General features: G+C 41.5%; 1 protein-coding gene across 2 annotated transcripts in view; it reads left to right on the top strand.

Annotated features, from left to right (window-relative positions):
* Positions 1–16,277, top strand: part of elavl4 (ELAV like neuron-specific RNA binding protein 4) — a 100,794-nt gene that overhangs the window by 79,424 nt on the left and 5,093 nt on the right. Inside the window, exons 7-8 of one of the 2 annotated variants that reach the window (XM_050054627.1) lie at positions 6,460–6,685; positions 13,593–13,631. In XM_050054627.1, coding sequence (XP_049910584.1) covers positions 6,460–6,685; positions 13,593–13,631 — 265 coding nt within the window. The remainder of the gene's footprint in view (positions 1–6,459; positions 6,686–13,592; positions 13,632–16,277) is intronic. The other variant, XM_050054628.1, reaches the window with a different exon arrangement.

Below are 16,277 nucleotides of genomic sequence, written 5' to 3'. Positions count from 1 at the left end.
TCTTTACAATGCTATTGTACAAACTCAAGGACAAGAGTAGCCGATGCACACTAAAACAACAGCACACAGTCTCTCTCACATATACACGCTCTTCACTTGGTCACGGAGGATTGCAAATGATCACGGACATCTCCACTGCTCTTTTCACACTTCATCCTCAATTGCACCTCTTCAAGTTATCACTTAAGTATGTGCGTGTGTATGTATGTATGTGTGTGTTTGTGCCGTGCCTTCATCAGTATGCCAAGCATTTGTCCAGAGGCCCTCCAGCCAGAACCAGCTTAGGAGCAGCTCAATGCCAAACAAGTGTGAGGATTAAAGGACGAATACAGTCGTCTCTTCCCCCCTCTCGTCTCAGCGGAGGAAGTGAATGAGCAACGCTCTCCTCTTCCTTAACTACCGCTGAGGTGCCCTTGAGCAAGCCTCTTGGAGCTGCTAAGTGCCTTACAGCGGTTAAGTGTTGTGAAATTGGGCAGATTCCAAATATCAAGGTGAAGCATGGCATTGGATGAGTTTGAAGAAGCAGTGTGTAACATTTAGGGGGATTAAGTGGCATCTAACTGTGAGGACTGCAGATTACAACCGGCTGAAACTGCTCCCAGTTTAAATTTCCTTTAGTGTTCATTGTTCAGGAGGTTGTTACTGGGAGCCGAATTATCTTATCAGAGGTCTCTTCCTCTCCAAAACGAATGGACCAGGGCCCAGTATTTCAAAGTGATCTGCTAGGATTATCCTGGCCGGATTGGATTAAATCCTGATCTGATCTGAAAACTGGGTATTTCAACACAGATCAAGAGGATCCTGATCCTGAGGATCAGGATTCAGATCTGGTCATCCAGTCCTCCCTTTAATCCAGATAAAGGCTGCATTTGGGTATTTCAAAAGTTAAGGCAGAGATCTGGATCAATTTGATACCAAATTTCAGGATTATTTGGATCCCACCTCAGAGGTGGATTTGACAAAGCCTCAGCTCCACTTCTCATAGATATTGTTACTCAAGATGTCCATTACACTTAATCTAAATTAGTGTTTTAGTTGTAAGTACTTTCAAGCATAGAAAAAATATTGTTTGGCCATACTTCCTGAAACTGCTGTTAATAAGAGTAACAAATACAGACCTATTTCTCAACGTCTAGTTTCACCTAACATTGTAACTTGTTTGTACCAAAACATTCAACATAAATTGTGGTCAGACAAAGGCAAGGAAATGCAATGCAAAGCAAATTTATTTGTATAGTACATTATTTTCTTTACATAGAGTGCAAGAAACAACACAGGGATTAACATAATAAGCACATGGACAACAACTCAGTCCTCTGACACTTGTGAATGAACCGCATAACGTTAATTCATACTAGTACTGTGTATTTTTCCTATACTGCAGCAGTCTGCTCTGCACACGTTAAAAAATAAAAATAAAAAAGTCCGCTGTGTTGGCAATAACATAACGTTAAACTCTGAACAGGTTGGTGTTTAAAGAGTTCATGCATGACGTACTTCAGATTAATTCCCTTTTAAATTAAGCCATAGACCGCATTATACATCAACAAAGCCAGCTACCTCGCAAGCCTGCTAGCTACTTAACATGCAAGTCAATAGAGCCGCGTTAGTTACCATTAGCATGACCTCAGCTCAATTAGAGATCGGCACGCCCACATTTTAAGTAGGTGACAATTCAAATAGCTGGCTCACATGAGATGGTGAGTGGCCTTCGTATGGTCTTAAAAACGCTACACATTAGGTAACGGTAAATGTGAAAGCTGTGTTACCAACTGCTCCTTTCGTGACGTAGTCCGCCATAGAGACAGAGCGCAACGCGTCATAATCTGAAAGCCACGCCCCCAAAGGGGAAACGTTTCAGATCCGGGGGCGGAGTTGTGAGATTTGGAAATCCGTATCCAGTCAGTCTGGGATCAAAGTGATCCACCCTGCCAATGTTTTGAAATACCCAGATAAAGTCAGCAGGATCACCTTGATCCCTGACTGAGAAAAGAAGGATTTCATTATCCGGATTATTCTGATCCAGATTACAAGTTTTGAAATACTGGGCCCTGGTGATTAAAACCAGTAAATGCACTAAATGAAGCAGTTTCCCTAACACTGCTTTGCACATCACAGACGGGCCACTCGCCCAGCACCTGCTGGTTTTCTCTGATAACTCAATATGTCCTCACCTTGTTTCTGATCCAGACATTCAGGATGTTTTTACTGTGAGCCAAATTATCTGCATAGGTGTCCTCCTGTCCAAAACAAACAGACCTGGTGATTTAAACCGGTATAAACACTGAATAAAGGAGTTTGCCGTTAAAAAAAACAGTGTTTGCAGACTTTTTCGTTGAGAAGTGGCTGCAAACCACAGTGGCTGACATGAAAATCTGGAAATGCAAATGGCCCTGTCTAGAGCCAGTGTTGGTTTGTCCATTCTGGGCTACTGTAGAAACATGGCGGTACAGCTCATTCAAAACTCTGCAGCTTGGCTATTAACCAGAACCAAGAGGATGGTGACATCAGGTTTGTCTTAGCTGCTCTGCACTGACCTCCTGTTGCATTTAGAATTGATTTTAAGTTCCTCCTCCTTGTATGTGGGACCGAGCTACATTGCTAACTCCCTTGTTAACTATTTGCCACCAAGAGCACTGCGATCATCTGCTGCTGGTTTACTGGAGGTTCCCAGAAACAGCCAGACAAAGATCAGGGATGCAGCCTTTGTCAATTACGCCCCAAAGCTATGGAACACACTACCTGTAGATATCAGGGAAGCTAGCTTGCTAAATATTTTTAAAAGAAAGTGTCTCTTCACTTTAGCTTTTAACTAGCTCTGACTTCCTGATACAGGTCTGACACTCTCTTTTTACGCTTTTACTTGCTATTTATGCTTCACCCTGCTGCAACTCTTTAAATATCTTACTTGATTTTATGATTTATAGTTTCACAACTCTATGATTTTATGAATCAGTTCATCCATGTTTTAAACTGTCTTAACTGTCCTTTTATGTTGAATTGCCTTGTCTGTTTTATGTCCATTATATCTATTTTTATGTGAAGCACTCAGTGCTTACACTGCCCTTATTGTAAAGTACTTAGTGCTGCCTTTGTTGTATGAAAGATGCTATATGAATAAGTTTATTATTATTATTACAACATGGCGATCTCTGTCCATGAAGACCCACTCCCTATATAGACACGAACAGCTCATTCTAAGGTCTAAGACAACAAAATAATTCTTATTTTCAGGTGGCTATACACCAAAGAAAACATACTTATTATATTATATTCCATGTCTGCCAACATATCCCCCTAAATCCCACACACTGGACCTTTAATGCCTCATAGCTATAAGGCTACATATATCCATTACCAGCCACACTTACTGACTGCAGCTCAATAACAGCTCTCCCCAAAGACACAGCAGTGACCCCTGTCTTACCTCACACACAGCACATGCCTGACAACTACAGTAATAAATGAAGAAAACCACAGGAACAGCAATGGTTATTGTTTGCACTGTGTAGATCCCATTAGAATTGTTATTTTTCTGCCTCTGACAAGCTAATTAAAATGTACAGGTACAGAGCTGGCACATGAGGAAGTAAGGAAGGGAAAATTGTGAAAGCTTGTCAGGGGAGAGAGAGCCAGTAAAAAAGAAAAAAAAAGCCAATAAAACAGAATAATTTACACTGAATAGAAGTTAATGAGATCATCCAACAGGCGGAGGGGAGATGCTGTGGTTTAGGTCTGTGCATGGCGAATGTGTGGTCAGTTTGTTCCTTTGTATTGCAAAGAAAGAGCCTTGTTGCTTACACATCTAAATGACAAACTAAATGGTCATCAATTCCAGTTTTTACCCATTTTTGTGCCTAACTCACCCAGAAGTTGTTTACTGCTGCAGTAGGACACTGATCACCACAGTTTTTTTTGCAGTGTTGACAGCAAAGAAAAAGCTTCCAGTATTTTGAAAATTGCAGAGAAAGTGCAAATGAGCTGCTTAGTCCCTCTAATTAAAAAAAATAAAAGGTGTTGGTGCTGCAAATTGTATTTCTAAAATCTTGACTGTCAGCCAGATTTGTGTATTAAAACATTTTAAATCCAATTTGAAAGTTGTTTAATAATTCAAATAACATCAGCAAATTCACAGATTTTATTTTATTCATTCTTTTATTTTTACATTTTTATTGTTTAGTCCAACACTAGACTGCAAAGGAAAAATTAGGCATGTTCCATCAATGATTGGCTTTCAAAGAGTGGCTTTTTATTTCGCAGCCTGGCTGGAAAGTAAATAACCTTGTGCTGCCTGTGTCCTGGAGAGAAAAAGAGAACAAAAGGGGGAGTGAGATGGTCAAGGTGCTTCTCCGAATAAGAATTCAGGGGAGGGAGCGCCATGAGACGATCCAGCAGGAAGTATAAAAAAGAGATGGGGAGAGGGATGGCATGTACAAAAATGTGGAATAACAATAAGGAGGGTTTTTATGTGTGAGAAAGAGACTGCACACAATGATGCTCAAACACAAAATTCCCCTCTTTCTCTCTGCCTCTCTTTTATTCAGTCTCAGTCACACAGACATGCCTGTGTGCACACACAGTATTATGTAAATAGTCTCTTCGGCAGAGTGCTGCTGTCACTGAGCGAGCATCCTCTGGGCCATCTAGGCAGCCTCATTAAAACAAGGCACAGCATCCATTAATAGATACCAGTGCGCACATACACACATACATATATATACACTCAGGGAAATTAAAAACGCACTACTCGGTTTTTGGATACTAGCATCAAACTATTTATCATTTTAGTAGTTGTATTGAATGTGTTCAATATTTATACACCTCAGTGAGGGTTTCAGATCAAAACAAAATATCAGAAATAATTATCTACAACAAATATCAAATACAATTAATATGCATCCTTAATATCAAGACCACATGGATCACACTAAAAGTTAATATCTTGTATGGCCTCCATTTGCAGCAAGAGCAGCAATGCCTAATTTGATTTTGGGGGATTGCGTCAGCGGTATTTGTCGATCTTGTGCCGCAGTCGTAACACGGTGTCGACCTGGTCTTAGACAGTCAGCAGCGGCTCTAGCAACATCATGAAGCTCTTGTAGATGTTTAACGGTCAAATGGTTAACACCGAATGTTCTGGATACTGCCCGGCTTCTTTGTCCAGCCTGGAGCATGCCAATGGCTCTATCTCCCTGTGCCTGTGTCAGTTGTGGTGTCTTGAAGAATTGTGAATTTTATTTTTTATTTTTTTTGGTGCCTTTTTTAATCAAAGATGTTTTGATACCAATTTTCTTTTTCCCTTTTATTTTTTTTTCGAGTATCGGCAGATATCGAGTACTGATCCAATATCTTTTTAAAAAGAAAAAAAATGGTATTGTACAGTTTTTATTTTATTTATTTTATTTTTGTTGGTGTTTAAACTCCAAACACTAGTATTACCCCTCATAATTAAAGCCCTGCATAGGGTACAAGTTTCTGTGTTACTGGTGGGAATTTCCAGTGTAAATATTGCCGAATTGCTGACATTTTGCTAGGCTAATGTGACACCATTTACCAGAAATCAGTTCTTCTTTGCTGTTTTAAAACAGTGGCTGCCACTGGCTGCGCAGAGCAACTTGATTTGTAAGCTTCTGTTTTTCTGCAAATATCATGTGCCTTTAGGGAATGGTCAGACAGGATTGTCACAATAATTAATGTGTGACCATAGGTAAAATATAGGCTGTAATGGCTCACCTTATGTACTAAAATCACTTGACAATATCATGGAAAATAAGTTGTTTATTATTGTGTGAACTGCAGAACGTATATGTCCAGATTTTTTAAATATTCACTACACAGTTATTATAGAGACTTTACAGTAGTGTGTTTTTAATGTCCCTGAGTGTATGTACAGTCAGTAATGCACACAGAGCATTCAGACACCAATAAACTACCTCCCATTGAAGCACGTCTCTAAATGTTCCTCTCTGGTGGCAGTCAAAAAATATCTCCAAGGAAACGGCTCAAATGTCACTGAGAACAATGGATGAAGAGTGTGTGAATGGCTCGCTGTGACTGGAGCTAGCATGAAGGAAGAATGGACTGTGTGGCGTTAAACAGACTCAGGGCCAATGCCACAATGCAGCCCCGTATGCTCAGTCTACGGCAGGAGGGTTTGTGTGTATGTGTTACTGTTATACTATTCATCTCTGTCTTCTCTCGTTCTCCATCCTCTCTGTAAATCCTTGTGGTAAATGCAGCACATTGGGTTTAGTTTCACATGGGGGTTGGGTGAATGGGCTCAGTGCAGTGTGCAAAAGCATGAAGACGGCTTGGGAAAATAGTTTTTAACACTGTCAGACTGGAAAAACACAAAAATGTGCCAAACACATACTGCAGATGTTTGGGCTGTTGATGTTTTATCTAAACCCTGTAAAGTAAAAGGGGCCTGTGTTTGTTTGTGATCTGCTGGCCCCGCAGGTGGCTCCCGAGGTGTGGGCTTCATCCGCTTTGATAAGAGGATAGAGGCTGAGGAGGCCATCAAGGGCCTGAATGGACAGAAGCCATCAGGTGCCGCCGAGCCAATCACGGTCAAGTTCGCCAACAACCCCAGCCAGAAGACCAGTCAAGCCCTTCTGTCACAACTCTACCAGTCCCCCAATCGCCGATACCCGGGCCCCCTCCATCACCAGGCTCAGAGGTTCAGGTGAGTGCTGGGGCGGGGCATGACGGCAATCATGGAGAAAGAAGGTGGGGCAGAGAGGAGACAGGATAGTGTGGGAAAGGGTTCGGGTTGTGTTGGAGATTTTTATAAAGATGCGTAGTTAATGCAGAGTTTCCCAACCTTGGGCACTGAACTGGTCTGATATTCATTTGATGACCCCACTAATATTCCTAAATAAAGTGACTCCTCTGATCAGTAACTTTGAAGCAGCCCTGCTTGACAACCAATATGAACAGTTTGACTTTGACACAGAGAGGCAAAGTGGGAGGATATCTGATTTGATGCCAGCTTTTCTAAAAAAAAAAATTGCATAGCATGTTGGGATGTTTAGGGTGTTATTTAAAAAAAAAATGAGGGGGCAAGTGAAAAGTACAAATATTTGCAATGCTGTCTTGTTTTAGGAGCCTATTATTATAAGCATTCAGTGTTTTCTATAAAATTAGAAACTAGTTGTGATGGTGGGGGGGGTGGCCAATGATCAGCTGTTGCTGCCATGTAGCTCTCCTCTTGCTCTTCCTGCCCAGTTCGCTCGAGCGAACACAGCAGCAGCAGCTAATATCCAACACTGAGCTGTTATATAGTCCCAACAGTCTCACACTGACACCAAAATGGCTCGACTCTGTCGTTAAACCGTTGGGTAACATTTAGCACTGTCACCGTGTGTGTAACTCACACCTCTGAGACAAGAGGGGCAAGTAGGGGCTGAGCAAGTTAATGCGCTATATGCAGCTCTGCAGTGCAATGAGATTTTACTCCTTTCAAATAATCAAATTTGCGGTAAAATTGCAGTGATTGGACAAAATTGAAAGGTCACGCAGAATGCACAGGGATTGGCTGTATTTGTGTTAACTGTTGCAATCACAGCATCCTGGAGGGACTTATCAAGGGCACCCCTGGTTTCCACAATGCATTTTGGTAAGAAATGTTCACAGAGCTGGACAGAACAATGGCAAAGCATAGCTTAAGATGACACTGTTGAGAGAACTCTTGGTAAATTTTGGAACAGTTGTAACCATTTGGCGACCACGGTGCCGTCTCATTCAAAACTGCAACAAGGAAGCGTTTGAACTTGCCATGACTCTGATTCATGCCCCTGATTGGCCTCTTCTCCATATCAGCAGCGACTGAAGCTCATGGACATTGTCATATTTAAGTGACAAAACATGTTTTCTCAGAAACACAGTTAAAATACTTAAAACTAATGTCCATAACATGCACACACCAGCAGATCCTCCTACTTCCCAGCTCTGTTCCAAAGCTGTAATGATGAAACAGAATGAAACACAAAGTGGTTTAGGCACAAGATAAAAAAAATGGGGTCAGTAGGACCATCTGCCCAAAAGGTTGGGAATCTCCAGGGCCAAGTGTTCAAGACTAATGACAGGAGGAATAATGGAAAGTAAGTTATATGTGTGTATTCATCAGCAAACTTTACAAACAGTCATAGGTTATGTATAATATCATGAACTGAACTGATGATCTGATGCAAGCATGTCATCTACTGTGGTATGACTGATGGTGTGAGTAACATTTGAACAATTTAGGTTCTGCACCACCAGTGTATTTGGTGTCATTAAATGACAAACAGGATTGCTATTTCATATGTGAATATATTTTATGTCATCAGTTTAAAACTCAATACCGATTTTTCTTGGTTGATGCAACAATAAATGAGTTTAATCAAGGAAACACGTCTGTTCTAAACAACAGGCCTGATTTGGAAAACATTTGCACCAAATGCAATTTACAGTGTTCGAACAGGGGATGTTAACACCCACACATAGAGGGCATGAGTCATAGCGACGTGTGTGTATCAACGGTGATGCAACTTTTTCTCCTGTGAACATTTATTTCAGAAAACATGTCCCCCTTTTGAACAACAGGTGTGCGCTGTGCACCTGGTGCAGGTGTCAATAAATCAGGCCCTGTGAGCGCTCTGTGTGGGTCCACCCAGATCAGAGAGGAACTGTTCATAAGAGACTGTGGGGTTCTGTCGTTCACAACTACGTATTTCCCCTCATTTCATCATGCTGCCATCGTGTCAACACTTCCCAGAATATTCCCTCTGAGGCCTGGGCAAAGTCATGTAGCTGTAGAAAAAATGTTGTAAATGTTTATCAAACAAAAGAGTAATTGTCTGTCTGACTGTAAAGCTCCAATTTTGCATGACACGGTCACAGTGATAAAATGAACCTTGTTGTTTTAGAACATTTTTTGTAGTTTGAATCAATTGAAACACATTGCCAATATAAATATACATAGTCTACTGCATTAAATACGCCACAAGACCCTGCATTAGCATTTGGAGTTACATAAGAGAGACTAAATCCGATGCACAAAGGGCAAATTAAAACAAACGATGACAAAATTAATTTAAGGATTTGGGTTTTAACCTTTTTAACTTAATTAAATTGAGTGCATATAAGTACCTAAAGCTGTTTTCATTGCTAAAAAAGTGTTTTGCCCAGGTCTATAATCTCTACAAGCTATCACTTAACATCATATACAGTATCTGGCTGACATACTGTATATATGGCATCCTACCTGGTCATTTCCTGTCACTCACTAACGACACAAACAAGCCTTTTTTTTAAATTACATATGACACCTACAACCTACAGATGGGCTTTCTCCTTGAGGTCACATTACCTTTCACCTCAACAACACACAAAACAAGACAAACAGGTGATGGTATGATATTACGCTCTATCATCCGATCCAGTCAGAAGGTTTCAGAATTGGAGAGAGAATATGTGCTTATACAATTTCCTCTCTCTTTCAATAACACTAAGCCGGTCGTGCTGTTTACTCTCTATCAAAGTCAGAGCTTGGAAGGTATTTTTCTTCTGGAGCGGCTTCCCTGGTGTGACACCTGAGCGATGTAGCGTGGCTGTGTGTCTGTGATACGCCAAGCCAATTTACAGGCTCCACAGGAGAGCTGTCGCTTCTCATCACAACTCACAACCACAGGACACTTCCTCACTGTGTCTCTGTGCTCCTGCTCTCTGCTCCCGAGCCCCTCCACTAAAACCTCAACACTTTAGAAGTTAGAAATGTGCTCGATGTGCACAGTTTCCCTTTTTTTTCTTTAACCAAATCTTTTTAGGACAGTGCAAAAGGACGTTTTTCTTCCAAATACAACACAGTATATTCAGTCAAACCTGAGCTGTTGTTTGTTCTGTTTATCCCTTGAAGAGAGAAAATTAAATCTAAAGTAAGATATATCAGTATGTTTCAAAGCCAAAAAATAATAATACATTTAAAATAATGAAGCAAAAATTATCTACTGATGTATGCCTGAAACTAAATGAAATGTAAATTAGGAAATAAAATCCATCACAGACTGTAAAATTATACTCCTGCTTGTTCTGTTGTCCTTACTTGTTTACATACTTAACAAGTTTGTGCTGCTGCTTATAGGTAAGACCCAAGTTAAATAATGCATAATTGCATCTATCCTGTGTGACTAAATCACGTGGGCCTGTTAATGTATAACGTGCTTGTATGGTCTCTCTCCAAGACAGCAAACATAACCGATTCAAGCACAATACACCGAGCCCTAGATCCCGGCTCGTTTCCGATCCTCTGTCGTTAACTAATGGTACTAATTAGCGAATTAGCCTTATTATATCCAGGGCAGGAGCCAATTTTAATTGAACAGATTTTTGTTTCAAAAAAGAGAAGACAAAAACACCCATTCCTCCATTAACATGCATTGAGAGAAAGCACAAAAGCCCTATTGTTTATATCGAGCTTGGAGAGGCAGTGTGAAAAGCTGGCAGAGTGTTTGCGTGGTGAGCGTGCATCAATGTGCGTTCGTACATGTGCGAGAGGGAGAGAGGGAGAAAGAGAGGGAGAGAGAGAGAAAAAGATAGCAGCAGGTTGTTTTGTTGTGGCCCAACGGCCCGGCGGCCAGCAGATGTCTTCGTGCTCCCGGGCCTGGAGCGCCTCTCCTCTGAGCATCCTCTCCAATTGACTCATTTACCCACAAAGCAGCCTGCTTGTTCCCTTCCCACGTAATGGGCTAATTACTGCTTTAATGATTCCGTATATCCTTCTCCATTTTTTTTCCTTTGTTTTAGGGCTGCTCTCGTAGTATTTGGTAATGTTAAAGTGTTGATTGCTCAATGTAATGGCTATAGAATAATGACACCATTAACGTTTAGATTGGGTCCCTATAAGCCTCATTTTCACTACGTGCGGTCTACCACCGGGTATGATTTCCTGGAAAAATGAAGGCTCAGTTTACGACACAAAGAAAGTTTGTTACCAATGTGCAACCAAAACAAGACGAGGATAGCGCTTTTGTTTTCACTATCGGTAGCTATCCCCAGCTACCAACAATATCAGTCCAAGTTCTTTGCATATACTATCTCCAGTAGTGGAAAGGGTGGACATGGAACAACCGAAGTAACTGTTGGAGCTCTAAGTGCCAAAAGCAACATAGCCCAGTTGCAAGGCTCCAGATCCAGGTGCCTTTGCGACAGTGCTTGGAAGCAAAGAACTAGTGGTGACAAAGGCCGACTGTAGCGTTGCCTCACGACAGGATGGATTCAGGATGCTAGTTAGCCAGTTGGCACATTAACAACACAGCCTGATGTTGAAAGGATAAATAGTATTTACCATGCCCTAGCAAACAAACAAACAATGAATAAAAAAAAATATTGCTACCTCATATAACAAGTTTGTTTATATCTCGCACCCTCTTGACTTTAGCTGTTTGTTTACTTGCCTCACTTCCATTTCTCTTCTCAAGCACCGAGTTGAACTGCCAATCAAGGTGATTTCATTCACCAACGGGCTTCGAAACCGAAAGGCAACCAAAAAACAGGCCACAGGGGTCCATTACTGCCAACGGTGTGGAACACACCACAAAAACTAGGGTGACAGACTAACCGACGGCCAACCATTGGCTTGGTGTTTCAGGGCCTTAACAAAGAAAAGTGCAGCGCAGTGTACTTTGAACCCAGATAATAAGCAGGCCTACAATGTACTCAAAAGGTTCATGTTAAATGTAAAAATATTATGTAAATTAACTCAGCTGACGTTAACGTGGGGAATCCATTGCAAATACTTATCATGATATGATTTTATTTAGTCAATTTAAACATTTAAGTTTTACAAGCATCAATGTGAGCTCTTTGTGAGCCAATATAAAAGTAATATTTTAAAACACAGGTTATTACAGTGCTCTTCAGCCCTGATCCTCAGTACTCAGAGTTCTGCAGGATTTCTAATTTATAAGGTGCTTAACTACAATTACTCGGCAACCTGGTGTTTAATTGTTCCCGATTAGAAGACTACTGATCTGTTATCTCTAACATGCAATGTAAATTCAATTTAAAATGATCAAGGTAAATAGTATTGTGATTATTATTACACAAGTTATTTAATAAAAGCCTTCAAAACCTAATTGCTTTCTTAATTGCAATCAAATAATAATGAAGTTGTGTATACATCAAGTGAGATAATAATAATGCAGCTTTTAAATGGTGTAACTGTAGTTACCTGGATTATATCGTGGTGAAAGCCATCAAATTTTCAACATGATTTTAATGCCGTGCAGCAGTTGTGGTGCAAGATAGCAAATGCTTGTTGACTGAAAAAGACAAGGAGAAACAACCCAGCTAGTCGAGTCAAAGTCAGAGAGTTTGTAGTGTTTTCAAGAGGAACGAGGCGTCACTGGCCAGCTGTTGCTCAATAAGCCGTGGCCCCTGTCCATTAGGCCAGAGGAGTTAATAAGACATGAGACAGGCCGGACCCAAGTGAGGAATGAAGGTCATTGAGTCACCAAGCAGACTGCATCCATCCAAGAGGGCCAACATTTCATACAGCCCACAGGTTTCTGAAGTCCTGCTCACAAACAGACACACACACATACACACAGCCCACTGGGTTCTCAAACCACACACACACACACACACACACACACACACACACACTTGCTCACATACTAAACCCTGGCTGACTTCAGCGACTGTCGCTTACGGGGCTGAAATTATTATGAAACCAGAACATTTCCCAAAAACTAACCTTTTCAGACACCCTGTGACTAACACTCCGCCATTCCACCTGACCTGTTAGCACTTAACAGGTTGACCCCGACCACAGAGACAAACATTCCCAATTTCATGGCTAGTTTAATGTTCAGTTGTGTTGTTGTTGGTCCACCTCATAGAAAGCATACTGATCATCATCACCTCTCTCGCTCACCATCATTCAGATGCCAAACCATTACACTGACAGAACTCTGGATCATTTCCTGTCATCTCAGGTGTTCTCTCAATTGAGTTAACACAAATTAAGCACCATAGTTTGTGAAAAGAAAATTTTATAAACTTCCATCTTCTAATAAAACCATCAATGTGGCGGCATAAATTGTATGGATACCCACATGCAATTTCCTGCACGTAAAACAAGCCAGTGATTTGCCATTGCGTAGCACTATGGCTAGCCTAGCATCCTAGTATAGCCGTGTGCCATGCTATGCTCACGCCCTGCTGCCACTAGTGCTCTGTATGTGACTGTAATACTGAACTGTGACCAGTCCACTACTGTAGTGTTGTACAACAATAAGAGTCACACCTACAGTAATGTGCCGGTAAGACTCTGCTCTGGCATTAGCTAGCGCAGGGCTGTGCTGAAGCCCATGAAGTGGCGCAGTGGCCAACCGAGCAAGTGCCGACCATACTGATGGTACTGTAGCTTCATTAACCGATGATAGCATTTTCTGGTGGGGCTCCTCAGTGTAATGGGCCAACTATAGATGGGTTTGTTTGTTCTTGAGTGAGGAGGACCATGCAGTTCCTACAGGGACTTAACATTAGTTCCATTGAGTGAGTCGACCATCTGCCCACCATTAACCCCAGAACCCTCCTTCTCTTTACAGGCTGGACAATTTGCTTAATATGGCCTATGGCGTAAAGAGGTAATTAAAAACTTCACCCAATGCCAGATGTCCATGTTGACTCAATGATTTTTCAATATCCTTTTTTCAGTTCCTTTTTTCCTTTAGTTTATGTTTCCTTGTATTTTTGCAGTCACTTTGGGTTTGACAATTTGTTCAAGGTCAACTGCATTTTTGGTTCTTTGATTTGTTTGTTTGTTTTTTTCCCACGTAAGCTTGAGTTGGTTTTCAAACCCTACCAACCACCTAAGGTGTAAAAAAAAAAAAAAAATCAGAAAACAATCAGTCTTTGTTTTCAGTGGTGATGAATTTGCTTTGTTTTGATTATGACAAGTGCTGGTGTTGTTTGGATTGTTTTGGGTTGTTTCTGTGTACTGAATGGATTTTGTTCTCTGGTGTAAAACTCCTAATTTCTAGGTGTGTGTTTTTTTCTACCGGATTCAGGTTCTCCTGCCTTGTCACTCTACAGCTATAGCTTGGGAACAACTCTTTAGGAGCAAAATTTGAATCAGTCACTTCCTTCATATTGATATTTCCCCACATCATCATCAGAATAAAACCTACTTTTAACTAAATACACAATCCTTTATGTAAATGTACATCTGTGCAGTGGAAGCCATGACAAAATTATATATTGCCCTAATTTCTTGGCAGCACTAGCTGAGATGAGGTAGTGTTCAGCGAGGACACGGGATGAGGCTGGATGAACCTGGATCCCTGCTGGAAACAGGAAATGCTGTTTCACTGCAGACAGCTCCAGCTTTGCTCGGCACTGCTCTGCTCGAATTCCTTCCTTTTCGCCTCCATGTTTCATTTTGCTTTTCTCGCTACCATGGGTCTTACATAACCCAGAGCAGCAGCCACTGTGGTGATAGATGTTTCATGTGCTGACGGTGGCATCTTGCATGTTGCAAGCACAGGGGACACCATCTGAAGTCAGCTTAGCAACTCAAACAGAGATGAAGTTTCACTGTAGCACGCAAGAAATGTTCCCTTAGCAAGTTCCCCTGAAAAGCTCTAATTTTGCCAAATACAGGAATTCAGAATCTAGTTACAGACCGATAGTGAGGCAGTGTGGTATTCCCAGGTTTAACCCTTAGTGCCGTCCATTCCCAGTAAGCACTGTGGCCTCGCTCTGAGTCTTTACATAATTTTCTGAAAGTGAAAATAGTGTCCGATTCAGCCGCCGTGATTGCAAAGCACGCCATCCAGTCAGAAGTGCTTTCCAGTGATCTGAGGTTATTATTTGAAAGGAAAGAGAAGAAAGGTGTTAAGAGCTGGAGATGGTTGGCTTTAGAAAGGACAGAATAGATATCTGGTCAGCTACACTGTTGCTATGCAACCCCTGGTCTCGTCTGTAACATTGGTTAGTGTTTGGTCCCGCTCTGTTGGGTACGCTCGCATGCACGTTTACACACATGCACACACAGACACACATGTACATGCAGGCACACTCATCTCCACATCCTTGCAGTGGCAGTGTTAGCTAGCCTCCAAGCCGTCACACTCTCACAAACCTCCTCACATACTCCAGCTTTTGCATATAAATCACCACCAAGTTTTTTCGAGCCCAGCAGGAGAGGCCTGAACGCAGCCGAGCATGTCAGACAAGGCCTCGACGTGATGAAGCCAGTTAAGATTCCACCTGCTTGATGCTGGAGAAAATATTAACGAGACATTGAGGCCATGTAGAGATATGTGAGACAAAGGATTTGGAACCTTTTATAATGCAGATTGCTGATGCAGTACTTCTATGGTGAATATATAAATCCCCTCGTATGTCAGTCATATAGATTTATGGTACTATAATCTATTTAATTTTGTCTTAATCATAAAGAAAGATATATACTAATATAATTAGTATTATTAGCTGTTTAGTAAGTGCAGAAAGCCCTTACTGTCAATAAGCTAACCACCCTGGGTGCTTGTATTAGCGTCCGCAGCAACCACAATGGCCAGGAGCAAACTCTGCATGACCAAAGTCATGCAGGAAGGTCGTAGTGATTGCTGGCCATATATAGTCGCTGGAGAGAGAGAGGGGTGGGGGCCCTGAGCAGCAAGCAGTGCTATCGATCAGTGCCACGAGCTCTGGAATAGAACAGAACAGAACACCCTGCAGACTGCGGGAGGAGTGGGAGGAATACACTTTGTACCTTAATGCCACTGGGCTGTAAAGTGCTTCCATTTTCCATTTAGTTTGCTCCCTCTTCCCTCCCTCCCTTTCCTTAAGAAAGCAGCCTTCTCTGAGACAGCTGCAGCAAAGCGGAAATCTCAATTAAAGCACACCCAATAATGCCTATAGTCGTTTCTTGAAGAGAGGTGGCATAAGAAATGAACCTTTTTATCTCATTTACCTTTTATTTAAAAGTGGGGAATTTTTTTTTCCTCCTTTCCCTTTCCTTTGAGCGGAAAGGCAATTAAGTGAAGTCAACTGAGGATTCAAATCTCTTGCATCACAAGAAAAAGGAGAAGATTATGAGGCGAATGAGAACAGATTTAGCAGGCTGGTGCATGATCTTTGATGGATTTCTAGCAACGGTTTAATTCAACAACTTCCTGCAATTTAGCTCCTAAAGGAGCCACTCAAGGACACAAAGCGAGAACTTTCGTCTGCGTCTCCTTCAGCAGAGATACAGCTCAGCATGCAGCGCTGTCGTCATTCCTGAC

The sequence above is a fragment of the Epinephelus moara genome, chromosome 10 (genome assembly GCF_006386435.1).
Source record: "Epinephelus moara isolate mb chromosome 10, YSFRI_EMoa_1.0, whole genome shotgun sequence".
NCBI classification, from domain to species: domain Eukaryota; kingdom Metazoa; phylum Chordata; class Actinopteri; order Perciformes; family Serranidae; genus Epinephelus; species Epinephelus moara.
The sequence above is the reverse complement of the archived record's forward strand: the minus strand, read 5'-3'. Positions and strand labels throughout refer to the sequence as shown.